The sequence below is a fragment of the Copidosoma floridanum genome, unplaced genomic scaffold (assembly GCF_036245765.1).
Source record: "Copidosoma floridanum isolate Cflo_tuat_1 unplaced genomic scaffold, Cflo_Japanese_pri ptg000030l, whole genome shotgun sequence".
Taxonomy (NCBI): domain Eukaryota; kingdom Metazoa; phylum Arthropoda; class Insecta; order Hymenoptera; family Encyrtidae; genus Copidosoma; species Copidosoma floridanum.
The window spans coordinates 35558426-35585699 of record NW_028321907.1 but is presented as its reverse complement, the minus strand read 5'-3'; the positions used below and the strand labels follow the sequence as shown (position 1 = coordinate 35585699).

Here is a 27274-nt window from a genome sequence, read left to right as displayed (position 1 = left end):
TATTTTCACTGCATGAAAAAAAACTGTTGTAAAAATTTTTAATTAAAATATATTATATAACCAAACTGTCAAGGAGAGTGTTCATTCCATTATACAAATGTTGTTATTTTAATAAGTAATATGATAAATAAGAAGTATTACTTAATTTTTTATTGCGTTTAATTTTTCTTTATTTACTAATGTATTGCTTCATCAGTTGTTATTATTTATCTAAGTTGGCGATCAAGATTAATTTTCTAACACGTAGAAAATTCGATTTGGGAACAAACTATCCATATTTTTCTTATTTATGCACATTTGCAATAAAAAAATTGTTAAAAAGATGATTTTTAACGTGTTTTGCATTTTATATAAAAATGTAGAGGTTATGTCAAAAAATAGTTTGACCAAAAGTTGTAGATATTTAAATTATCTACAACTTTTACATTTAACTTTTTTCAATACGAGTCACAGATTTTGTTTTATCGGCAAAAAACCGTTTTTTTGGCCGTCACGTGCTACATAACTTATCATTTTAACAATAATAATCGAAAAGGTACCATATTTTAAAAACATGTTTTCGACGTAAAATTTGACGGGAAATTCGATGGAAATATCAAAAACTTGATTTGCTTTGGGGGCCATTGTTAAAAAACAATTTAAACAATTAAATTGTTAATAATGATATGAATTTGTTGAAAATTACCATCAAACAATTTTTTTTCTTGAAGTCCAGTTTTTTAGCTACAAAAGTGCGATTAGTGAAAATTTCGTAACTCTTACAGATTCGGGATTATAAGTTTTTGAAAATAAGCTTCCAAGCCAAAAAATTAGCCATTTTCAAATTTTCGATCACTCGTATTAACGAAACAATGAGGGAAAAAAAATCCTTGGACACGCATCTTTTATTTTTCGATATAGAATCCGTATAAAAAGTTTCAGCTAAATCGAAGAGGTGTTGATAAGAAAGGTGTTTAGTTTGTAAAATAATGACTGATATGCAAGAAATTTTATCATATTGGCATAATTCAAATGCAAAATAAAGTATTACCTTGTTATACAGCAATAAATATATCAGAAAATTTTTGAAAAATCTGCAGAAACTGTGAAATATGTATAAAAAAAAAAAACAAGAGTATAAGATCAAATTAGTCTAATATCACGTCTTGGTCCGCGCAAGCAAACCATTTGAAATAGTCTTTATAGACATAATACATGGATTTAGCGATTCACGATCTACAAAAAAATATTAAAATCTCTTTATAAATCACATAAAATGCAAACGACTTTATTAAACTCAGAAATAATGTACTAAAAAACCATAAGACTAAAATACTATAAACAGATCAATACCCAAGCATAAGCTCCAATGAATTCAAAAATTAAAAAAAAAAAAATGATGTAACAATGGTCTTAACAAGAATTTATACACCATTTTTAAATGGCTTCAATAAAATACTACGTCAAACTCTGATAAATGAAATAAGAAGTGAAATAAACGAAGAGAAAAATTAATATGCATGGACAACAATAGCACAAAAGTGTGTAGATAGATGTAATTAAATGGAACTCACGGTCATTAAATTTAGCCCAAAATATTTAGTAATCGGTAAAAATACATCAATATCTCCCAAGGCATTAACAAATAATAACAGAAATATTTATTGATTAAGGACGATGAAAAAATAGCTTTAAAATAAAAGTGGAAAACTCTAATTATATACAGGTATTGTGTGACAAAAATAGGAAAGAATATAACTCTAATGTTGGTGACTTAATTTATGTTGAAAACGACAATCGTTTTAATAGAAAAAAAAACTAGACCTGATAAGGACTAATTGAAACAAAATATTAGAAAAGATATTAAACTTACTGTAAAAGATTGGCACAGGCTATAAAAAACCGAAATCATCGTTATTCCACATCTCAAATCTTACACCATTTCCAACGTAACTACTTATAGTCTGTCACTTATTCATAATGTAGCATATTTCTGCCACACCAAATTTTTGTACCAAAAATTTACTTAAGGGAGAGAGATGTATAAAAAATATCCTAAGCTTGTTTGAACTACGCCTGTCATTACATCGGTAAGCTGGATTCCTCAGTTAACTATTAACATTAGGACAATTAAAACCTAGCATATGTGACACATACGTGTCAAGCAGAATAAGTGATAAAGCTATACTGAGCACAATGAATTGAAGTAAAAACCATTTGTTAAAGTAATTAGAAGAGATATACCATGAATAATGACATTGAATATTGTTTTATGGTAACGTACGAGTAGGATTGACACTTACTCTTCAAATCATTATCATTACTCTTTAAATTCCATTGTTTTACATAAATTTGATTTTTAAATGTCGCGTGCAGCTCTGATTTCAAAATTTTGCGCTTGATACTACCGTCTACCGCCTGGTAGCAACTAATAGTTTCTGGCAAATATCGCAAGTAAGAAAGTTGCTGATAGTACATAATAAGGGCTGCGCGACTTCTCGAAATCATCCTTACGGATCACACGATCTAAGCCTAAGCTATGTTCTCGCTTACTCGACGAGACCTACGCTATGGCAGTGGGTAGAGCACCAATTAATTTGAATAAAATGCTTATATTTAATGCCACGTTAATCTCGATGTATTGACTCTTACTCTACCCACTCTCGCCATCATTATCCACACTACGAGATACTTTTGTTCAAGTACTGGAAGAATCGGACAAACGATCAAGGCTATTTTGCGCTAGTAATCGCATTTCATATAATATACTGGCTACAGGTTCGTATCGACCGCTGTGAGTCACTGCTCAACAATCCACTAGCGACACTAGCTCCAGCACCGGCATCGAAATCCAGTAGAAGCTCTACCTTTCGACGCCTGTAGTTTCCAGTACATGGTGTTTACTGCTGCTCAATCCTGACTGCCAAACTAGTCATCAGTGACACCAGCTCCATCGGTGGCATTGGAATCCAGAAGAAGCACTGCCTCACCACGCCTAGAGTCTCCAATTCAGGGTTCTCCCCGTCGATTCATCTCTACAGCCAATTCAATACCTTCAGAGAGGATTCTCGCCCAATCCGACTCCCTTTCGCTGTTCACAGCCGCCCACCACAATAGGCCGCTTACAAAAATTTAGCGCTCGACGTGGGGCCATCTTTAAAGAACTCTCTGCTGCTTTAGGAAGGTATCCGTGAGCCTCAGAGTTAATCATCACCACTGACTGACGTACGCCTAACTCGCGACCTACAACACTTTTTCTAGACGGGGAGAAACACCTAGTGGTGTTTGACAAACCTAACCCACAAAAACTCAGCAACAAGCACGAGATAGGTATGGACTTGAAGTACCAATCTTCGAAATTCGTGAACACTAGTTACACTGCACGTTTTTGCACCTGTGAACGAGCCTCTTTAGGAAATATGAGCGGATATCAGCTTTCGCAATAATCATCAGTAACATTGCCACTGAAGTCCCTTGGGCCCAGTGACTGTTGGAATGCAACTTTTTTACTCAAGAAACAGAGACACTGCAGATGGCATTGTCATCCTTTGAGAAACATGCGGAGGCCTCCATCCACCCAGTTCAACTAACTTGTCAGGCACTGCGATCCACAGACTGAACTGCCTTAAAATCTACACTGCCACTACCCAAGCTCACCCGCTTAGAGGAGATTGATTGCCAACCCGCTTCGACACAACGGTATCAGTACATCACATCACACCAATACTTCTCTTCGGGATCTACGCCCCAACTTCACGTCGGAAAACTGATCGCTATCCATGCTTAAACACCTGATTTGGCAGACCAGCATCAGTGCTTCGCATCACGCCAAGGCTCCTCTTCGGAACTCACGCTCCAATTACACGTTGGACGTTACAAGCTCACCAACACAGACGAGACTGACTTCCGTCCATGCTCAAACGGCTGTTTCAACACATCGGCATCAGGGATTCACACCATGCCGATGCTCCTCTTCGAGACTCATGCTTCAACTACACGTCAGATAAACGCATTACCCTTAAGCACACCCGAAGAGAGGAGACTGATCGCCATTCCATACAAACAGCCGCTTTGACATACTGGAATCAGTACTTCGTATCACGCCGATGCTCCTCTTCGAGGCCCACGCTCCAATTCCACGTCGGACGTTACACCACCTAAGCTCTCCTGCACAGAGAAGACTGATCACTTATAGAATATCACCTATATAAGATAATCACTTTTATAGAATCAAAAATAGTAATGAGAAAACTTTACTTGATAATTTAGTAGTAGTACCATACAATCCATTTTTGTTAACCAAATAAAATTGCTACATTATTGTTGAGAATTGTGCATCTATTTAAAGTAAAAAGTATATTTTTAATTATATTCATAAAGGTTGAGTTAAGCCTAACAAAAAATAACGGAATTAGATACAAGGGACAAAACAGACCACATAGAAATTTTTGATAAAATATCAGAGTATGTAAATGGCCGCTATTTCAGCCCCATGGAAGCAGCATGGTGATTGCAAGAGTTCCCTTAGTATGGACGTTGTCATTCTGTATTTAATTTACTTGTACATATTTAAAATAAACAAATATAGTTTTCCGAAGAAATGATATGTTTAAAGATATAAAAAACTATGAAACAGTATTATCAGTTTGGTTTCAATTGATTAAAATAGATAGTTAAGCAAAAAAATTTGATACGTGAATATTCCACAATATTACTGTTTCAATTCGTCAGTAAAACCTTGGGTTAGAAATGAGAGGGTTAGAGGTAATTAAACAATAGGGCAACTAATGGTGTCACATAAGGACTTTTAGCCTTTCTTTAAAATTCATTTTAAACTGGGTGACTGGAGCTGAATCCTTCGAAATTTCGAAAACAGTTAATAAAATACATTACAGTACGTTTAGGGATACTGCTATTACCTTAGGTTACGTTGAACACGACTCTTGAATACATAACATACTTAACAAAGCTTGTAACGTTATGCTGCCATATCAACTGAGAAAACTTTTTGCATGGTTTTTAACATCTAAAGACGTTTGTGGTAAGTTTATTTGGAAATCACTCCAAAAAATTTTTATTAAAGATTCAAAAGACGATAAATAAAATAATGCCAATACTTTGTTACATTTAAATGTAATCTTCCAATTTGAATGAAATTATGGATTACCAGAACCAATTAAAAACAGTAAAATTTAGAAATATTGAGGACAATAAAACTGTATTTGATTTAGAATCAAATTTTAAAGATTTATTTGCTAACTAAATAGTGATCGAAAAATAATTTTTAATAGAAATATTAACAGTGTTACAATTATGTATTTTATTGATAGTCAAGGAGGTCTGAAAAGTTTCTTTTATACAAAAGATTAATCTTTTTTTATTTGTTTAAAAAGTAAAAGGTAATATCTATGGCTTGGATAGAAATTGCTTTAATTTTATTACCTAAAGAAATGACAAGTCATAGAACATTTTGGTTACCATTAGATGTCAATAACATTAAAACTTCTTTCTTAGAATACAAAGCTGATTGAAAAAAAATTACGAGAAGTAAATGTCATTATTTGGGACGAAGCTTCATGATCTCTAAAAAGCTTTAGAAATTGTAGATAAAACTTTGAAAGATTTATGTTGTGATGATGTTCCATTTGGTGAAAAATTATTAATCTTAGGAGAAGATTTTGGACAAATACTTCCGGTGATAAAGCATGAGTGTGAAAGTTTTATAGTTAGTAAAACTTTGAGGTGTTCATTTCTATGGAAACACTGTAAAATTATGAAATTAATAAGTAATGTGCGGTATACAGACTTAAAATTTTCAGTATTGTTAATGGACATGGCAAATAAAACAATAAAGTCTTTCGAAATTTTACAAGGATGGAAAACTGGTGATGTTTCTAAAAAAATTTACAGAGATGGTATAAATAGCTGCCTATACAAAAAAATTCTAACAACTCATAACGAACTTTAGTACATATCAAATAATACAATTTTGTGTTTTATTAAAGAGGAAGAACATATTATTACACCATAGATTATAAAAAATATTAATGTAGTGATCGCATTGATGTAAACATTAAAATAAATTTTTTTATAGAACTGTAAATAATATACATGAAGGATTACAACCACATGTTTCAAATTTGAAAGTAGATGATATTGTTATGTTGATAAAAAACTCCAGTATATTTGATAGATTGTGCAATAGCACTAGATAACGTATAACAAAATTATTAAAATATAATTTAGAAGCAGTTACAATAACTGATATAAACTCCGGTGATAAAGTTTGCATTCCAAGAATTCCAGTAAATACCGGTATCATACATCTTTACCGTTCATTATATACAAAAAACAATTTTCAATAGTTTCAGCTTTTTCCATGACAATCAATAAATTGCAAGGTCAAAGTTTTGATAAAATAGGATTTTACTACAAAAGCTCTTTGTTTTCTCGTGGTCTACTATACGTATTGGTATCCAGATGTAAAAGTTCTAAGAATGTATGTATACAAAATGATACGGAGAACCAAGCAAACATTGAAACCATTGTATAGCAAGAAATTTTTGATCATTAACAATTTTATTATTTGTTTGTCAAGGTTTATTCCTTATAATTTTTTATTTCCGTCCAAGAAATTAAGTTTTTTAAATACATAGAATGCATCTTCAAAATGAGAATTTTAAGAAGTAAAAGCATAAAAGAAAACTGATGTATTAAGATACTGTATTATTAAATTTTTACATTAAAAAAAATTGAAATGCTCACATTACAAAGTTTTTGATTTACATTATAACTTTGGCATTCGTCTTGAAAATTTTTGAATTTTAGTAAAAAAGTTAATTCTACCATTTTAAAGGACAGGATAGCCTTTAATTTCGTACTAGAAATTTTATAATGACAAAAATCGTCGTATGTTTTCAATCGCCGATTTCATACTTTTGAAAATTTAATACTTTTATTTTCTGTGCTAAATACCATTTCGCTGCTATGTTTTAATAATAATAAAAATATTAATTAATAAATATTTTAATTCATTCGATAATACAGATATGTAAATTTTTCTTTTACAAAAAAGTCTTTCTAATAAAATTTTGATCTCTGAATACTTTAACTCCAAATATAAGTTGTATTTCTCATATAATAATATATTGTCATACCAATCCATGTGCTGTATGTATATTTTAAGTAGACTGGTATGTAAGAAACATTATTATGAAAAGTGAGCAAACTTAGTAACAATCGGTTATTCATCTAACAACTCCATTATTTTGAAGATATTAAATTTAAATCATATGTTGTTATTAAATTTTTAAGTCATTAAATTATTTTGAGGGGTGGGCACGCGAAGCGTGCAAGGGGCGGAGCCCCACTAGTCTATATACGGTACGAAAATGTATTAAAGATATATCAATTAATGCCGAAGCCTACAAACCTTTTATTTTAGTAGTATAGAAAGCTAAGTCCGAAAAACCGTTGTGATCGCTAACCGCAAATTTTTTGTGTTGAAAACATTATTAATAATTGAAATAAGTAAGCTCAAAGTTTTACCCAAATACTCCAGATTTTTACTTCAGTTCAGCAGAATTCGCTAGGTGGTGTCGAAGTAAAATCGAAGTTACTTGCAATCGAAGTAAGTGGGTCTGGTTATAATATCCCCGAGCAAATGATCGATTACCATAGTCGTTCACTGAGAGTACATCAAAAACAAAGTTATTAGTCGTGCAGCTGGGTATCACGGCTATTGATGACACTCTCGTCTAATGGACTAAGCGACTTACGTCAAATTTCACTTTAACCCGCCAAGGAAACAGAGTGCTTTAAAAAAAAGGCATTCTGAATGACAACGCCTTCTGCGTAACACCAGGAGATGTTCGGCCTGAGCACAACTTGCTCCTACACTCCAAGACCTCGTGGCCGTTCATCTAACAAATTTGTTACTACCAGAGTACCTTTTGCTACAACAGCAAACCAGGGAAAACAAACCCGAGGAGTTTGAACAGCTACATCAGCTGGAAATTTCATCAGCCTTCTGCTTAGTGGTTCGTTCTTGTCGGCATACCCGTGGAAGAGTTATTCTCCAGGCCAACTTCCCCAATAAACGGTGAGTGGTTGGTTATCCGGGGAACGACCCTCAGTCCAAATATTTTTTGGCCATCGACGTACCTCCCTCCAGCACCATTCCCGATTCTGAGACTTAGGGTAAGAATCAAGCTCCTCACAGCTGGCTTTTCATTATTAAGAATAATAACAAAAAATGACTGGAAGTATAAAAACTGGCTCTTTTTATTTGTAATCACATTTATTTGATCACTATTAATCTCATTGGTTGTTTTTAGGGCCATCTAACGTTAAACTACCTTGCCAACAAATATATTTTTATAACTTTTTACGACAACGATTCGTTCACCAAAAAAAATATGAAGTTGGACACTATTAAATCAAACCAGTCATTTACTGTCAGACATCACGAGCAAAGTTGTTCGTCACGAGGCTAAGTACCCCGGTCACTTAGGATCCTGTATTACCCTGTTGACTCTGAGCATTTGACCAAGAATCTTCGGTCCTCTCCAAGGTCTGTGCTGGGTGAACCTAACAGTAAAGATATTAGGGAGAAATAAACTTGAGCTAACGTCACAGTCTTCAACAGGCAAGTGTCACAAACCAATCTCCGCACCTTGGATAACCAAAACAACTAAGCTCTACGAAAAAAGAGGGTGTTTTGGACTCTAACGTATCCTGCATAACACGAGGACATAGATAAATGTTGGAAAGGAGCACCACAACTAGCTATAAAACTGAAGAGAGTTGTAATATTCCTTCCGACCAGTCTGATGCTATAACAGCAGGCCAGAGAAGACCACTCTGAGGTATCTAGACAGTCAGGCTTGCTAGAAACTTTAGTCAAGAAAGAGTTTAGCTCGCCAGTCCTTTATGGCTATTAAACGTTGAACTCCCTTGCCAACAAATATATTACAACTTAACAAAGTTGACAAAGAAAAACAGGCCTTAATACTCACGCAAGCTTCAACAATGCTTATAGTTGGAAGAAGTAAAATTGAAAAAAAAAACTTTGACTGCTTAAACTGTATACAATTTGAGGTATCAAAAAATTGACGCAGAAAATTTATTACAATTAAAACAGTAGTGTAAATATTGACGAATAAAGAATCCATTAAGTGAGAGATCAGCTCCTCATTATAACCCTAACAGTAATCACTTAAATCTTTCAGCTTTTGAATTGGTAGAATATTATGTATTTGTATTTATTGTGGTGATAAAGAAATAGAGAAATCACGCTCCAGAACCTTAATGCTCTGGTATTAAGTTTTAAGATTCAAAAAAACATTTTAATGATTCTACATTTTTTGGCAGTTTTTAATACTTTGAGGTTTTAAAAAAATAGGTCCTTACATTTATTATAACGTGGTTAAAACTACATGGATTATAAACAAAAATTTTTTCAATCAATTACGTGTCAACTTACTACAATGCTTTACTCAATGAATCTTAGATAAAACCGAAACAGAGGGGCCGCGACCGCTTGTAATTTTAAAAAATAAACGAAAATTTGAATTTTTGACAAAAAATGTGCTTGTTCAAATACAAAAAAAATAAATTTTCTACAAATAAATACATATGTATGAGTATGTTCGTCAAGTTCCGTGAAAATTAGTAGGGTGTAAGTAAGGTTCCCAAAAAAAAGTATGCAAGATTAAGAAAAATAGTGCGAGGACGATTTGGGGTCTGTAGAGAGGGGTTGTTGGGTGGTCTGGATAAAAAATATGTTGCCAAAATAACAGAGAAAATAATGGAATTTTCCCTTATTTTTTGGAAGGTGGCAGTGAGAAATGCTTTACACAAGCAACCATAGAATATTAGAATATATTAATTCGTATTGTTTTCTGAATCATCTAAATATTCTGTCCAAAAATAAATTTTCTGCCTTCTAACCTCAAAATAGCACCTCCGCCGCTTGATTTTGGGTTCTTAGGTAGAAAAATAGTATACGAAACTCTTTCGAAAAGGCTTCTTTACGAACCTCGTTACGACCCTCGCCTTCGGCTCTTGCCGTAAACCTCTCGGTTTGTAAATTAAAGCCTTTACACACTCGTACGTAATATACTAATCTGTATCTAGGAGTAAGCTAAGCAGAGTCTTTTCTATAAATCTTAAACTGCCAGGCAAGGCTTATGAAATATGAATAAAATAGTAGGGTAAAAAACGTTTTCGTATTAGTATTTTCTTTATTTACTGTTTGCTCACCTCATGGAAGTAAATACCATAAAAACACGTACTTTACGTTAGTACAAACCTTTTTTCAGTCTATTATGACAAAATCAAGTACTAGTACCGATGAAGTCGATATTTGTCGTACAATTTAATGTACTCGGTTGAGTTCAATTGTGTCTTATGCTCAGTACTACAAAATCCGATGAGTGGTATGGGTTTTTCCTGTAGCAGCTTAAGAAATGACTACTGTAATATGTACATATATATATATATATATATATATATATATATATGTATGTATGTATATATGTATATGTATTTAAGACTTTGTTTAAACCTTGTGGTATAACCACGTATGGCTATACATATACGTACGTGTGCAAGAGGCAAGAGGTGTAGATTTTAGTATTAGTAGGGGTAAAATTTATTTTGTTCCAAACTAATTGTCAATGCTGATGTATTGTTAAAAGCACATTTTGTAATTTATTAAAAAAGTGTACCTATGACTTCAAAGATGATATAACATTGCATCATACAAAGGCATAAATGATACTTACAGTAATGTTGTACTTTGTATGATTCTCTTCACGCATAGTAAGAAGACCTGCGTGGTACACAAATTATCAGAGCTCAGTGTGGTACTAAAAAACCCCGTACCACCATCGCTAAAATGCGTGTGCTAGTATATTTTTTCATCCTTATCGTTTCAGTTATAACTATAAATGGTATATATACATTCATTTGTACAGGCTCTTTTATTCTTACTCTACGTGGTATTAAGTTAGCAAAGGTTAAATTTAATTCATGTATTACATACAAATTTTTATAAAAAAAAAAAAAAAAAAATTTTTCTTCTACATAATGCAAATAGAACAATATAATGTGCATGCGTGTAAATATGAATTAATGAGCTATAAAGTTGTGTCATTTTTGTCGTTAAGTTTTTTTTCTTGGTACTTGCTGAATTAATTTTTTTACCAAATTTCGTCGTTTGTATAGAAATTACTGTGATAAATTTTACGATCAGAATTCAACGCTTTTTTTTGTTTATATTTACTTAAACTTAAGAGCCGTACATCTCATAAGTCCGTATATAAAGCGTACTACCCTGAATGATAATAATAATGATTTCCTTACTCTTTAACTTGAATGTCTTCTGCAGTTCTCCCAGAAATGAAGATTATTTTTGAGTGTTTAAAAAGTGGAACTCAATATTATTAAAATATGAATCAGATAAAATTTTGAATTCAAGGAGACTGTACATAGTTAAAAATATAATTATTTTGATCGTGTAAGCATGAATAGCAATTATTTATTAATCAAATGATCAGACACAACAATTAACCTTATTATATCATTTTAAATATTTTAATCATAGTAAGAATGAGTAACAAATATCGAACTTCTTTTTTATCTAGATTCAGAGAATGGAATTAATGCATTAATAAATTTATTCTATCAACAAGAAGAATTAGCTCGATTAGAAGAACAAAAAACGGATGCTATTTTAGATGGAAAAAAAGATTCTGAACAAACAGAAACAATTTCAACTACATCAAAATCTCAAGAAGAATTTATTGAGGAAACTGTTGCTAAATGTTAGTAATTAAAAAATTTCTGAATATTATTTGGTTATATTATTTATAAGTGCAATACAGCTTATTTTAAAATTTATAGTATTACAAAAAGCTGGACGGCATATGGAACACACTTTGATTGGAGCCTATGTAGTCCTTTTGCTTGGATACCTAATTATGGATAGTAAAGTAAGGCATCTTAATTTTTTTATTTAACAATCCATTACGAAAATCAAAATTTTTTTTGTATGTATATGTGTAGTTCAAACTTAGTGTTAATAAGAAGTGGTGTTAGCTGCCTGGTTTAAGAAACTTTTCATAAAATTACTAATACTATCCTACTATCTAAAAGTATGACACCAATAATCCCTAGATACCAGCTGTTTCAAGGTCTCTGAAGTTTTTCTTCAGGATTACTCCAAGTTTCTACTTGCTTCTTAGGAGTAGACCTGACTAGATTGTAGGATAGTCTAGAATGAGGTAGAAATGAAAATTGAGGTAAGTATAGTAAATGAATAGGGGTAGCTAATCTAATGTTGAGGCAGTGAGTCATGACTTTACTGATTAGATGCTGGTCCATAGTATAATAGGTAATAAAATTGCTGATAAAATTTTCCTTTAAATAAAGAAAATTACCTTAGTAATTTTCATATTTAAAAGAGATTATCACAGAAAATATATACCGGTGAGAAAGTATATCGTAAATCAACTAGTAATAATGTAGAAGCGGTCATTATTATGGTACAGACTTGGTAAAGTGCGACCGTTTATGAAAGAAATTGTCTGTTTATTACAGTAATGCAGAAAAAAGATAAGAAGAAAAATTTTTCAAAGAAAAAACAAGGTACTCTCTAAAGTTTATCATTACTGCATGTATAATATTTATTTTCAACTTAAGGGCCGAGATCAAAGATGTGGTTTATAAAAATTTTTTCTCTATCTGTTTGCACTTACATTTATTTCTCATGTGGTAATGAAATTAAACTAAGTCTAACAGCATCATATCTTTTTACAAACGCACTACTATAGTTACAATATTATATGTAATGGGGACATCACTTTAATTATAACATTTTAGTGACCTTTTTTTCACACCTATAAAACATTTTCACTATACTATCTTACGTATTTCCAGTTTGCTTGCCACCTTAAGAGGTCTTATTCCATTTATTTCTTTCAGTCTATCGTCCATTATAATAATACTATGCCGTTATTACTTTACAGGTATTTATTATCAATTCTGAATTTTCTTTAGTTTCTTTACACAAAATATGTAATGTTTTATCAGTCCTAAGCCAGTATTTAGTGATCATTTCTATATTTATACGTAGAAATGTAATGACCCATACCACTTTTATGTCTATACCTGCCTCAACACTTAATTAGCTTCTAGTGATAACATTCTAATAACATTCATCATCATTTTCATTTTTATTTAAGCATCCAGCCATTACTTTTGTATAATCTGTAGCCTTTATTTTAATTCACTCACATTTTTCCAAAGTGTATATTTATATACAACACTCAACTACTCATACCTAATAGATTTTTTTTTTCTTTCTATACTTCAACGATCTATTTTTCTCAGCTTTTTGTATCTGTACAAACTATTTTATTCAATCTGTCATCAGCACCAATGGTTTTTTTCCTTAAAACCTTAACGCACTGACATGTCATGCTTTACGAAACTTCTGAGTATTTTTCTTTACGTATAATATGTGTTTGTGTACAAAAGTCTAAATATAAAACTTACTTATAGTAATGCAATTGTACCCTTTTAAGTTCCCTTCTTTTTTCTAATCAGTAGATGATATATTTCTTCTCTTCAACTTATTCATACACTTTTTTTTTCCTCACCATGAAAATCTTCTTGCATCTAAGATTTTTTGCCCTTGTTATGACTGGACTCGTTTAAAGTATGGTCTTAACCGTTTTATTTTAATGTTATTCGTGGGTCTCTTAAGATTCAGTTCGTAAGCTTTATTTGTTGTTTTTAGTCAAGTACAAATAATAGTTTAAATAATATAGATGATTTTAATTAATGCTAAATTTTTAATTCTTTTATTAAAACAATTCAAAACAAGTATTCTCTTAGATACAGTCCATTCAGATCACTTAACAGATTTTGATATTAATTACATTACTGATGAAAAACTTACATCTAACACTGACTGTTGTTACTGCTGCTTCGGAGTTTCCTAATGCTTAGTGCAGTAATTCCCAGTGATTACTTGAATTACCCGAATGAGTTCGTGGTCTGTAAGGGGTTGCAGTTTCTGCTTTCTCTGCTATCGCTGGAACTTTCGGCGGACCTCTTTCATTGTACCTCGCTCCTTATCGTAGTCTGATATGATTGATATTCTCGAACTGCACCCGAGTTGCCTCAGCCAACACGTTATGCCTTACGTGTATAAAGTATTTGCGAGTCGTGGGAGTCAATAGTAGACAAAAACCTTACAGGACCGGTGACAGACGTAAAAAAAGCGATTTTTCCCCTTGATGGTGAGCTTTATAGCGTCAGATAAAGTAAAAGAAGGCTTTGGTTGAATTAGGTCAACCAATGAGCGATGTCCTTGCAGATTGCGTTGACAGCAAAGCAGTAGGCTTGCATGAAGATGTTACATGTTATGATTTTATATATTAAGAAATAACAATATAACAGTACCAATCGCATTTTTCTGACAAGTGCGATTGAGTTTTTTGGGTCAGTGATAATGAAAGCTTGCATCAGCAATAAAAGAACGCCAAATACAAGTTCAAGTGTGACAGTAAGCTTACAAACTTCGAAATTAGACATTCTGGAGATTTTACAATCAATTTTGAATGTAATGAAATAGTGTGCTAATTACAAATTTTAAAATCGGTGTTATTAGAAGTGGATAATCAATGTGCAAGTTAATTATTTATTCATACATACAATATGATTTATTCATTCATACACATAGTACGATTTTAATACATACGTGCATTCTTACAAAGAGACTGGCTGTACTATATGTCAGCATATTATGAAACACTCACCTTAAAGCTATTATACACACACAGATATAAGTGACATATAAGCTCCTCTTGTTATATGAGCTTGCTTTATATTCACAATACGTCTTATCTGAATTTGACGGACAGATATCTTTTAGTTATAATATAATTCGTCTCTATCAACTCGGAATGTAACACCCTTGACCTCCTTAAATGCTTCTCATGGTTATGTCAATGAAAAAATGCAAGACTGTATAATAGAAAATTGTAACTCCTCTTTTTCCTGCATTTCGTAAAATTAATTTTCATAATGTTTTTTTTTTACTTTTGTAAAAAAACAAAATTCAAGCAACATTGCATCTTGCTGAATCCTCAGCTAATCAGTTTAAAGCTAAACATAAAAACGCGTATGTACACAATATTTATTTATACTTGCATAAATACTTTCGTACCACGTAACAATCCTTAAATGAGGGTTTATCAAAAATCGACAAAAAATTCAGAAACATTAAATATTAAGAGTCTTACTCCAAGAAAATAAACGAAAAACATTTACCACTTACTCTATAAGATTTAAGTTTTTTTACTGCAATTATATCATACGACATATTTTAAACATGCCAGTGAATTCTTGTTTTTCTAGCATCCCTCTTATATTTTTTGCTTTGAATGTTCTTTTAGTGTAGCTATAGTTAAATGTATTTTTGTACTTGAATTTGTTTTTTTATAAACCTCTAAGGTTTTTTCATTATCCATCCTGTACTACAATTTAAAGTTTCACCATACTAATAGTCTTTATGGCAATTTATTTTATTGTATGTTATTGAATACTGGCTGATACATCAGCTTTTTAAAAAATTTTGTATCTTTATAATGACACAGTGCCTTAAAGTTCACAAACAATGTACAGACCCTTCCATTTTTGCCATTGCTACCTTGAATAAACATAAAACTGTAAACGTTTTTCATTCTGGTCCTACTCCAGTCTAAATGCTTAGAAACAACTTCCTTACGTTCATCTGTATGAATTTTATGAACTGAAGACAGAAAAAATACACCTGTCATTCGTTAATACATAAATATCTTTTTTTTTGTAAAAATACTTCAAAATTTTCTTACTATTCCAAATAAATAAATATGTTTGCATCAAAAAAATAAAAATATCTTACAGTTCCTGACGTTAGTTTTCAAAAATTTTGTTTCATGATTTATCCATGCCAACCACTTTATTTCTTTCAGTGCTGTAACTGCAACAGTACCTTTTTCGTAAACATTTTGTACGACTCTTTGTTTTGCAATATTAATCCAATTGTCTCTAGCTATCTTTTTTAAATCAATTTGTATTTCTCTTATAAAAATTTGTCTTTATTGCACTCTTCAATACACTTCTTTTTTCCTTTGCCTTAATACTTTCACGCTTCGCTATTGTATATAATGTTTTTTAGCTATAATTTCTCGATGCTGATAACATATCTCCTGTGAATTTCTCTTTTGTAATAATATTCTCTGTTGCTCACTTTTTTTAATTACATTACTGAATCACCTTTTGTGTCTGTATTCTTTGACATAAAATGATGAATTTCAATTTTTTCTTTTCTATCTTCTATGAATTGTAGCCTAATTTTTTCTCCAAGCTTATACTGGCTAACTTTAACTTCTTATTATATACCATTTCTTTGTCATCAATATGTTTAAAATCAATCCATACCTTTTTATTTTAACCATTCCTTTTTTGTACACTGTATATTTTTACTATTTATCTGTTTTTCAACCTATAACCGTCGTCTTTCTTTGACCATTAGATACTCGCTGGGAAGGCAGTAGGGCATTGAATAAAATGTTTTTAAAATAAAGTCTATTGTATTCCAATGTGATTAAATCTATAAATATACTCAGTTATTTTTATACCACCTGTTAATTTTACCAAGACCTCTAAAGCCAATTTCATTATTAAGATCTTGTTATCTATTTATTTTTTATTCCGATAAATTCTAACGACCATTATTGGCCTTACTTTTGCCTTGCTCCTATAACTAATTTTGGAAAATTTTAATTATATTTAAGAAGCTTTATTAAATAACTACAATTTACTTTCATTGAAACAAAGTTTTATCAAAACTTACTAAAAATACAACACCAAATGATATTTCAAATATAACTGTTATACTATTTTATTTAAAATTAATGCCAGTTTCCGATGACATTAAAAAATGATATTTTTGGTAAAGTATTAAATTAATTAAACATGATTAGTTTGAAAAATCTGTGAAGTATGTGAACATTTTAGAATAATACATTTTGAATATCAAATTATAAATTTGGAAAAGGAGGAAAATGTATTAAAAAATCCAATTACAATGGGTATAATAGATAACGATGCAAAATTAGATGATTTTTTAAAAGAAGCAATTTCTGTTGTGTTTACATATTAATGAAGAAAAATTTTGCTTGGTTTTTAACTTTAGAAAATATTCAATGTTATAAAATATTAAATAAATGTAAAAAATATTCTACGCAGGATTTTTATGATCGTAATGATGATTTAGCTCTTTTACATATTAACAAAATTTCGAAATCAGAAGGTTAATCATTTGAATGCTTTTAATTATCTACACAAAAATAAATAGAGAACACAAAAACTGATTCAGATCAAGAAATACGTTTCAGTCAAGAAATGTTCATCTCAATTTATGTGAGTTAGAATAATGACCAGAACAAAATGTTTAATATTATTTGCGAACGAAAAAATATTTTCTTTATCAACGGTCTGGAAGGGTCAAAGAAAACTTATTTATATAAAACATTAATTTATTAGATATTTCTTAAAATAAGAAAATCTTGTTAATGGCATCGATCAGCGTAACATCAGTTAAGCATCCAAAAGGGATGACAAGTCATCGAACTTTTAGACTTCCTATAGATCTTAGCAGTATAGAGTGTGCCTTTTTAAAATTCGAATCAGATAAAAAAAATTAGGAGAAGTTGACCCAATTATGTGGTATGGGGCCTTAATGATTATAGTAAGAATATTAGAGACAAAAGACAAAGCGTAAAGAGACTTATGTAATACTGAAAAATATTTTGGAAAGAAACTAGTTACTTTTAAAGTGACTATTGTCAATTTTTTTTAGTGATAAAAAACAGCAACAGAAGTATAATAATTGAACAAACTATTAAATCTTCCTCTTCGTGGAGCTCATGACAAATTTAAAAGTTAAAAATTTATATTTGCTTAGACGATAAAGGATTTTCAAAACTATTATTGTAAATTCGGGAAAGGAAAATAAAAAATTTTAATATTCCTAAAAATTAAACACCGAATAAGATTTCATGTCTTATAGTTCGCAAAAAGCTTTTCAAACATGTAAAACATCAATAAAAATAGACCTCATAGTGTTATAATACAATTTTAGACAGAATAAGAATCGATATGAGCAATAAAATAAAAATTGACAGCAACACTGCAGAACCTCCTCTCACTTGATTTCAATCGAGCAATGGAGCAAAGTCAATAAAGCATTACGGATCCCGCCGAAATGTCGCGTAAAACATCAACGCCATTAGGGTACTTTGTATCCAAGCCTACTGCATAACACTACCGATTAAAGCTGCAATCAAGATGTAAAGTATAAGACAACTCTCTCAGGACTTCTATCAATACGCCCAGCAAACAATTCATCACAACTCGTTCCAGATAAAAGATACATACCAACTTTATATTATGCTCCAGTTACAGTGCACCCCTTACCATATAATGACTTTAGGAAATAGAAGAGAAAAGTGAAAAAAAACACTGACCAACAACTTGTAATCACCTTATTCATTAATCAAGTGCAACCATCGTTTCTACCGAACTAATCAAAATTGTAACCATCAAGCTGCCATTTCTAAATGACAATTCATTCTATAATCATAACTGTAACATCACCTACAATGAATTCAACACGTAAGACTTGCAACGATTTCTCAAAGAATCTCAAAAAAAAATATTTCATCTTATAAATTGTATTAATTTAGAGGTAAAATATCATACACGATTTCGACAGCAACTTGTACTTAATGTAAAATCTGAAAGATCAGCAGTTTTAACCATCAATTACCGTGAAATGATTGCACCACGACTGTGCTCGTGTCAGTCGAAGGTAATTAGGTTAAGCTCCGATTGGTCATTCGGATTTCCAACTTGACGCATCCTTCTTAAATGCAAGAGTCTTAAAACTTCTCGCTCATAACAATATTCGCCTTTTCTCTTTTATTAAGTGCTCCAAAGTAACTATAAAAGTTGGAGAGTGAGTTCTGTTGCGTATTTTAAGTGGATGTAAGACTTAGTTAGGTGACTAAGCTACGTGTTAAAAGCGTGTATTTCAAGCAAATATAAGACTTAGTTTAATGACTAAGCTGTGTAAGAAAAGTTCGATGAACCAGGCCACTGTAAACTTGCCTAAAAAGTAAATCAAGAAGGAACAAGAAAAAAAAGGACCGTCGACTTGGGTTCCGACGTTACAAGCAGAAGCTTAATTATTGTCATCGCCACGAGTGCTCTCGTGTAGGATTAGGAACATCGTTGCGGTCAACCTTGTTAGATCTTGCGACTGCGTGCGCGCAAGCAGTGGCTAACCAACGATCATACCAGTAAGTTAAGTTAAGGAAATTATAAATTGTAAAACATTGTCAATGCGAATCCAAAACTTTGTTATTCATACCATTTGTAAAATAAACTATTTCTGGCTTTTTTAAATTTATTAAATAATTAGATGAGAAATAACTTGGTTATTGATTAAATTAATCTTCTTAATTCAAAAACATTTCAATTACTAAATTATATGAAAGATTTCAAGATCCAATAATTCTAATTGATTAACACATAATTCTTACCTTAACGAATAAATTGAATAGCGAGAAAAAATAAAATAGACACTGTATGACAAAGACCTTTACAAGGATGCGAGACAAAAAGACGAATAAGATACGCTACTACCGTATAATTTAAGACATAAACTCTAACAGTAAGTCAACGCCAGCTCAGCGTACACTGCATACATATCGCTCGGTAAAACCTAACACCACAACCCCCAGTTGACGATTTCAAAGAAAAGTATACTGTAAGTAAAAGCAAATAAGGCCTTTGAGCTGATGGCTGGTTCCTGACAGACGAAAATTAAATTTATTTGTTTGTAGAACAAATCTTCGAGTTCCGCCCTTTACTTATAGAATTTTAGTATGATGGTTAATAATATAATGTGTATTGTAAAAATAGTTTAAGCACTATGCTGGACTAGTTTTTTCTATTCAGATGAATAATTAAAATTTTATTTGCTTCTATTATAAACCATTTCTTATAGTTTCCCAAAAACCAACTAAAGCTGATTTTTTCATAACGACAATATGTTACTAATCTGAAAGGTATTTATTATATATTTTTTTGTGTTACTGTAATCACTTGTACAATTTGTGGTTTTTAATTCAAAAAATTTTGTTTGAAATAAAAATATATATATATCTCCCTATATTACATAGTTGTATTAATAAAAGTGAGTCTCAGCCCCCCCACCGCTCCTACCCGCTTCCCTTCAGCTCTTCCACAGCTCCCCCTCGATTTACGTAGTTATTTGCTTGTTTTTACGTCATTTTTGATCAAATTATATTTTAGTAACTTTCCCCTGCGCCATACGCTCCTCCTCAGCTCTTCCTCGCTCCCCCTTCACCTCCCTTCAACCTTCCCCCAAAAAATACTCATTTATAGAATATTTTACCATCTGAAGTCTTAAAAAATATATGTAATTCAGTACCCAAGTCATGCCTCGTTTTTAGGGTTTTTCAAGTCACTGATCATACTTTACCCAAATATAAAATTCTTGATTGACTAAGAACTTTATTTACAAAAAGACAGAATTCAGGAGAAGGTATAATTGAATATACAAACACAATTAAGCTTTTAAAACAATAATTCATTCTGTTAATATATAATGTCAAGACATTTTATGTGTCGTTTTATCCCATCTGTTCTTTTAAAACCCTTTCCACATTTTTCACATATTTTTTTTACATGGTTTTTATGAATGAATGTATGTCTGTTTAAATGTGACGATCTTTTAAGTTACATATTTTTAAATTACTGAAAAATTTTTTGCTAAACAATATTTTCAATTTCTGATTTATTCTCGGATTCAATTTAAATAAAAATTCTTTTTGGATTCTTACATCTTGATAAAGCAACGTACACGTGTCTGAGAGAGAATAAAAGTTTTTCAATATACAATCCTAAGGAATCAAAACTCTGTCCTTGTAATTTGTTGATAAAAATGGAAAATGCTAATACAAAGAGAAACTGTTTTCTATAGAAGACAAAAGATAATGCTTATGAGGGGCCAGTATTTAATGTTATATATCTTCCTATATTATATAGTCGTAAGAGTTAGAGCGAGGTTTTGCTCCCCCAGCTCCCCCCCAAATATGGTAGTTATTCTTTTATTTTCTTGCATTTTTCGAGTAATCCTACTTTTTTGATAGCTCCCCCCCGCTCCCCCCATTTTCCCCATATACAATGTAAATATATTAGTAAAGCCTTGTATATTAACCGTTACAAATGGTCTAATTTTCACATATAATTTTATTTGACCATAACAACAAATTTTGTTACAATTATCTTACTTACGATGTTTATTTTGATTACATACTCTAAAATGTCTTTTTAGGTGCTCTGCTTTTAGAGGTAAACGCACCATCTACCGTACACCCGTAAATTCACTTTATTTTGTTACCATGATTGTAAGACAGTTTGATACTAAATATTGACTCAGTAGATTTAAAATTGTTGTTTAGGATCTCAAGAGAGCACCAAAATTATTTTGAGGTGTTAGAGCTTGTTAAAATAATTTTATAATAAAAATAAAAAATTAAGTTAACGCTACATAACCCTTTCCACAATTTTGACAAATATTTTTTTGAACGTTTTTTTCATGACTTTTCAAATGTCTCTGGAAGTGATAATTTCTTTTTAAACTTTTTTCGCATTTAATACTCTTAAAATTTTTTTCAATGTTTTGGCATTCCTTTGTGTGACGCAAACAGTTTTTCTTGTTTAATATTATAATGCTACACAGATCACATACAAAAAATTTTTTTTTGTGAATTTTTTCGTGCGATGATAGACACTCTTGATTTGAAAATTTTGAGTTACATTTATCACACTGATAAAATTTTGCATCCATGATGGTGTATCTGAAAACACGTAACAAAAAACAGATTGTTTATGATTACATAAATCTGGGTACTAGACGGTACTGAAATTTGCTTTTTTGATGAAAGATAAAATTTGCAAGAGAGTATAAAAATAGTAATGAACTATAGAATAGTTTTTTTGTTACTCTAAAATTTCATTCCAAACAATATTTTTAATTTCAAATTTGTTTTCTGATTCAATTGGAATAAAAATCTTTTTATGGTTTCAACATCTAGACAGTGCAACATATAATTGCCCATTAGAAAATAATGGTTTTCTAAAGTACAACCCTTAGGCCTCAAAACTTTGACCTTAAGAGTTATTGATAGCCATAGGAAGAGTTAAGATAAATGGAAATCGTTTTCTGTACAATATAAATGGTAGTGAAGAAGAATTGTTTGTATTGAGTGTTATACTTAGACTAAAGACTTTATTTCCTTTTTTTTTACCTGAGATTATTCCAGCTTCGATGTTGTATGTAAATAATTTTGTAATTCATAATCTTGTACCATTGCAAAGTCCTTCAGATATGTTTAAGTTTCGTATTAACATAACAATAGTGTTGATTTTTAAATCTAATTCGTGTGAAAAAGACTTTCTTTACTACTATTTAAATATTCTGTAGAGAAATTAGTATAGATATTATTCTCTAATTTATCTACTCCTTTGTGATTTAATTTATCAATACTATAGTACGTTACTAATATTCCTACCATATTATTTTAAATTTTTTTGTTTAAAAAGTGAGTGTATTTATTGTGAGATATTAATATAGCTTAACTCATAACAGAATCATCATTATTAAAAATTTAAGAACACATATTATTTGTTTTCAATGTCTGAGGAATTATAAAAGTTTTAATTTTGCCTTCTCCTATATCCAGTAGCAATGAAGATAATTTTTTATCAATTGAGCGTATGTTATTTTTTAAATAGAAAATATTAAATAAAGGCCAAAAATCGAAAATTTTATGGTTTCTTGAACAATAGTAATTTTGCTTCCGTTTTTTACTACTGGGAGAATTTGACGAAAGTCTCCACCTAAAATTATTATTTTATTTCTAAAAGGTTTATTACCACTAGATAAATCTTTTTAAGTCCTATCAGCAATTTCTAACGCTTTTTTTGGTACCATAGAAGCTTTATCCAAAATAATTACTTTTACATTACGTAATTTTTGTTTATCTGGCTCAAACTGGAAGAATGCACTTTCTATAGTGCTTAATTCCAAAGGAAGTCTGAAAGTTCTGTAAGTGGTCATTCCCTTTGGAAGCAGAATAGAAGCAATACCTGTCCAAGCCATTGCAAGAATTTTTTTTCAATTGATATGAAATAATAAATTAATGTTTTGTATAGAAAAGTTTTTCCAGATCCACCAGGACCATCGATGAAAAAAATTTTTTTTTTTAATTTTATTATTTCTTAAAAAATTCGACATTCATCATGATTGAGTTGTAAAAACATTTCATGGAATTTATGTTTACAAAATATTCTTTCATCATTGTCAGTATCGATATTTTTTTTTATCGTTTCTGTTGGTTCTGGTAAACTGAAATCTTTACAAGACATTTATTTCAGAATTAACAATTTTTTTTAAATGTTACAGAGCTTTATTTTGATCATCTTCACAATCTTCAAAAAAAATTTTTTATATTTGTTCCAAATAATACTACTAAAAAAATTTTCAGACATAATAAACCATGCAAAAAATTTTCGTAGTTGAAAAGGCAGTATAACGTTACATGCTTCTTCAAAAATTATATCGTTTTTAAAATCGTGTTCTACTAATCCCATAGTAATAGCTGTTATTAGTGAGAGGAAATAAAAAGTGATGGTTAAAAATTCATGTAATTAATTATGATCAATATACATTTATTACAGATATAAATTTTAAGTAACAATTAATATAATTTGGGTATTTTTCCATACTTCGTAAATCTAATTTGCAATTACGGGGGTTGGTGCGCAGAGCGCGCAGGGGGCATATATAGTTATAAGAGCTTAGAAACATCTATTGACACATACAGGATAGACAGCTCATTTAAAAAACGGAGCCACTAGGAGAAACAATAAAACTAACCAACAAAAAGTCAAGGGCACATCTCTCTGTCTATATAAACTTTACCACTTTTATTTGAAATTGGCAGCTTGTTCTTCATATTTCCTTAAAAGCAGACCAGTAATCATTGTCCAGCGTAGAAAATTTATTCCCGAGTATTTTCGGAAAATTCCATAGTCCTCCAAATTCTGTAAAATATACTTCAACATATTATTTTCATACTAACGATCAATTTAATCATTTTTTAAGGCTTTAAAAAATATTAACACAAACCTTATTTTGAAAAAATTTCATCTATAACACAATAAAAGGGGGGGTTGGCGCGCGGAGCTCCACTAGTGTATATATATATATATATTTATAGGGCTTCGTGCCCCTGCGCGTTTCGTGCGCCAACCCCCAGCGTCAAAAGTTAAAAGTTAATGTTCGTTAATCTTAATTCACTTAAAAATTATTTATATTACTTTTATTGCATTTTTTCAAATTATTATGCAACTACAAATGCGAGAGTTAGATTGTTTTCGTGTTCTTGACCAAGTATAAAAATTAAAATTTACAATTTTCTATGTACATACTATATTTACATTGTCATATTTAATAAAACGAATTACATTAACGTAATGTCAAAAAATAGGTTAAATGGAATAAGTATTAAAATCAAAAGCTTATCAGATTTATTTGATTTTCCCGTTATAGTTAATTTTTGTAATAACAATATTTATACAATCGAAAATTCAAATAGTAATTTTAAACGAAATTAATTTGTTTATGGAATTATTAATTCTAGTCAGTATGGTAAATAAGGTTTTGAAAATCTAACAAAAAATTAAACTGATGATATCTTACGAAAATGATTCGGAAGTGAAAAAAAAAAATCTGTCGTACTAATAATGAAAGTATTGATAAAAAAAGAATTTTAAACCAATTGCTCAACAATACTACAACTTAAAGACACGAATTTGATAAGAAAATCTTTTGATAAATCATATAATATAACAAATGACTATTATTCATAAATAAATTTTCTAAACATAAAACAATATAAATCCTTGAAAAATTAAAGCAATATTTGAACAAAAGTTGACAATCCGATAAGTAGAACGTTAAATTTTAAGCAAAAAGAAAATCTTATGATAACTCAATAGTTAATCATACTAAACCTAAACAATTCAAAAACTTATTAGATAATAGTGATATAAACTATTAATAGTGATATAAATTATAATATATTCAATAGTGCTATATTATAATATATTAAAATTTTTGTTCTGTGTCCTATTAACGTATTATATTTCAATAATTGTTTAAATGATTTAAAATTGAATATTCAATTTTCAGGAACTGTGGTTTCAGGTATATTTAAGTTATTGTGTTATAAAAATAGTGGTAACAATGAAATCGCTATTGATCTAAGGTTGACATCTATGATAAATAGTAAGATCCTTAAAAAACACATCGAATCTTCGACAAAAATTATTAAGGAAAACCCAAGAGTAAAAAATACAAACATTAACATTTAATCAGAAATGTGAAAAAACCACGAAATTATATAATGATTTTTTTTCAACAACTGGCCAGCAAAAATATATGCACAATAAACTATTGACCGCAGAATGTGAAGCTAGTCGTTTCAAAATCTGGACTTCCAGAAAACTTCGATCCTTGGGTAACCTGAAAAGAGTTACCCGACAATCATCCAAAAAAAATATTTTTAAATAAACTATGTCATTTTATCGATCCCGTGGTGTTTCTATTATTTTTTTTCAGGAGATTTAGAATGGAGTTTTGGTTATTTTAAAAATTACTTCATTAAGAGTAAAAAACTATTATATTATTCTTACAGACTGTCTTACCAACTAAACGAATTACAATTTAATTCATTATTGTATGGGGGACAGCTGACAACAATTTTTTGTTTACTCGTACATCGTGATTGAATGGTTTGTTTGTTTAGAAAAGTATTTTAATTATTTAAGATATAATAAAAAAAATTAAGAATTGAATGTTATCAAGGTTTATAAGATGCAATTGTTCATAGTGCATCCAACATTTCTCAATATTTCGAGGGAAAGAAAAAAATTGGTGATTTCTTTTTACTTCTTTCTACATATTGAAAGTTTAATATAAATGCAGAAAATTTACTAAAAAGCAATGTGATAGACCAGAAAAAATGTGGTAGACCAGATTTATTTCGAACAGTAACATGTTATCCTGAATAAAAAGAATTGAAATTAATTTTATCTAAATGTACTAAAAATACGACACCGAATGATGTTTCAAACAAAACTGTTAGACCATTTCACTTGAAATGAATGTCAGTTTTGGATGAAATCATTAAAAACAATATACTCAACAAAGTATTAGCATACGTTTATACCATCGAATTCTGAAAATGTGGTCTACCTCATGCACACATTTTAAAAATTTTTCATCCTGATAAAAAAATTACTGCACCTGAAGAAATTGATGCAATTATTTCAGCTAAAATTTCTTCTGGTAATACAAAACTTACAAACTTAGTGATTATACACATGCTTTATGGACCTTATACAAAGAAAGTCCTTGTATCATTGATAAAAATGTACAAAAAATTTTCCGTAATTTTTTACAAACATAACTTCAGTTCAAACCCATCGTAACTCTGAATATAAAAAAAAAACTCCTAAACAACATGTTAATGAATTTTAGAGAAGAGATGAAATTTTAGTAGATAATGCAATGGTTGAACGGTACAATAAATTTTTGTTGATGAAATATAAATGTCATATCAACATCCAATTCTGTGCATCTATTCGAAGCATAAAATATATTTATGACTACACACAATATCTCGCTTCGCGCGCCAACCCTCCAACTTTTGAATAGGTTGAATTCTTCACTATTAAATAAATCATATCGTGGAGCTTAGGAGTAGCAGACAGTGGCTGAGGAAGGCTAAAACTAACTAACTTGGTAGGAATAAAATGAAAAGTAAGACACATTTTTTTATATTTAACAACCATTCTGACGAACGGTGCGTATAACGGCCCTGCATTGCTGTGTTACTATGCACGTATATGCTATCGTCATTGGTATTGTAAAAACCTCGTCAGATTTTATTGTGACATCAATCACTTAAGCAACCAACGGATTTTTACAGCATCGATACTGCAACTTATTAAGATCTTCATATATCAGACGATAAAATTTATATAAATTTTTTCATAGACAGTCTCTGTATGCACGTGA

The 27274-nt window shown here is 30.5% G+C and overlaps 1 protein-coding gene across 2 annotated transcripts in view; it reads left to right on the top strand.

Annotated features, from left to right (window-relative positions):
• Window positions 1-27274, top strand: part of wapl (cohesin release factor wings apart-like) — a 436770-nt gene that overhangs the window by 336089 nt on the left and 73407 nt on the right. For both annotated transcript variants that reach the window (XM_089596620.1, XM_089596619.1), the window contains exons 8-9: window positions 11628-11807; window positions 11887-11975. In XM_089596620.1, coding sequence (XP_089452746.1) covers window positions 11628-11807; window positions 11887-11975 — 269 coding nt within the window. The remainder of the gene's footprint in view (window positions 1-11627; window positions 11808-11886; window positions 11976-27274) is intronic.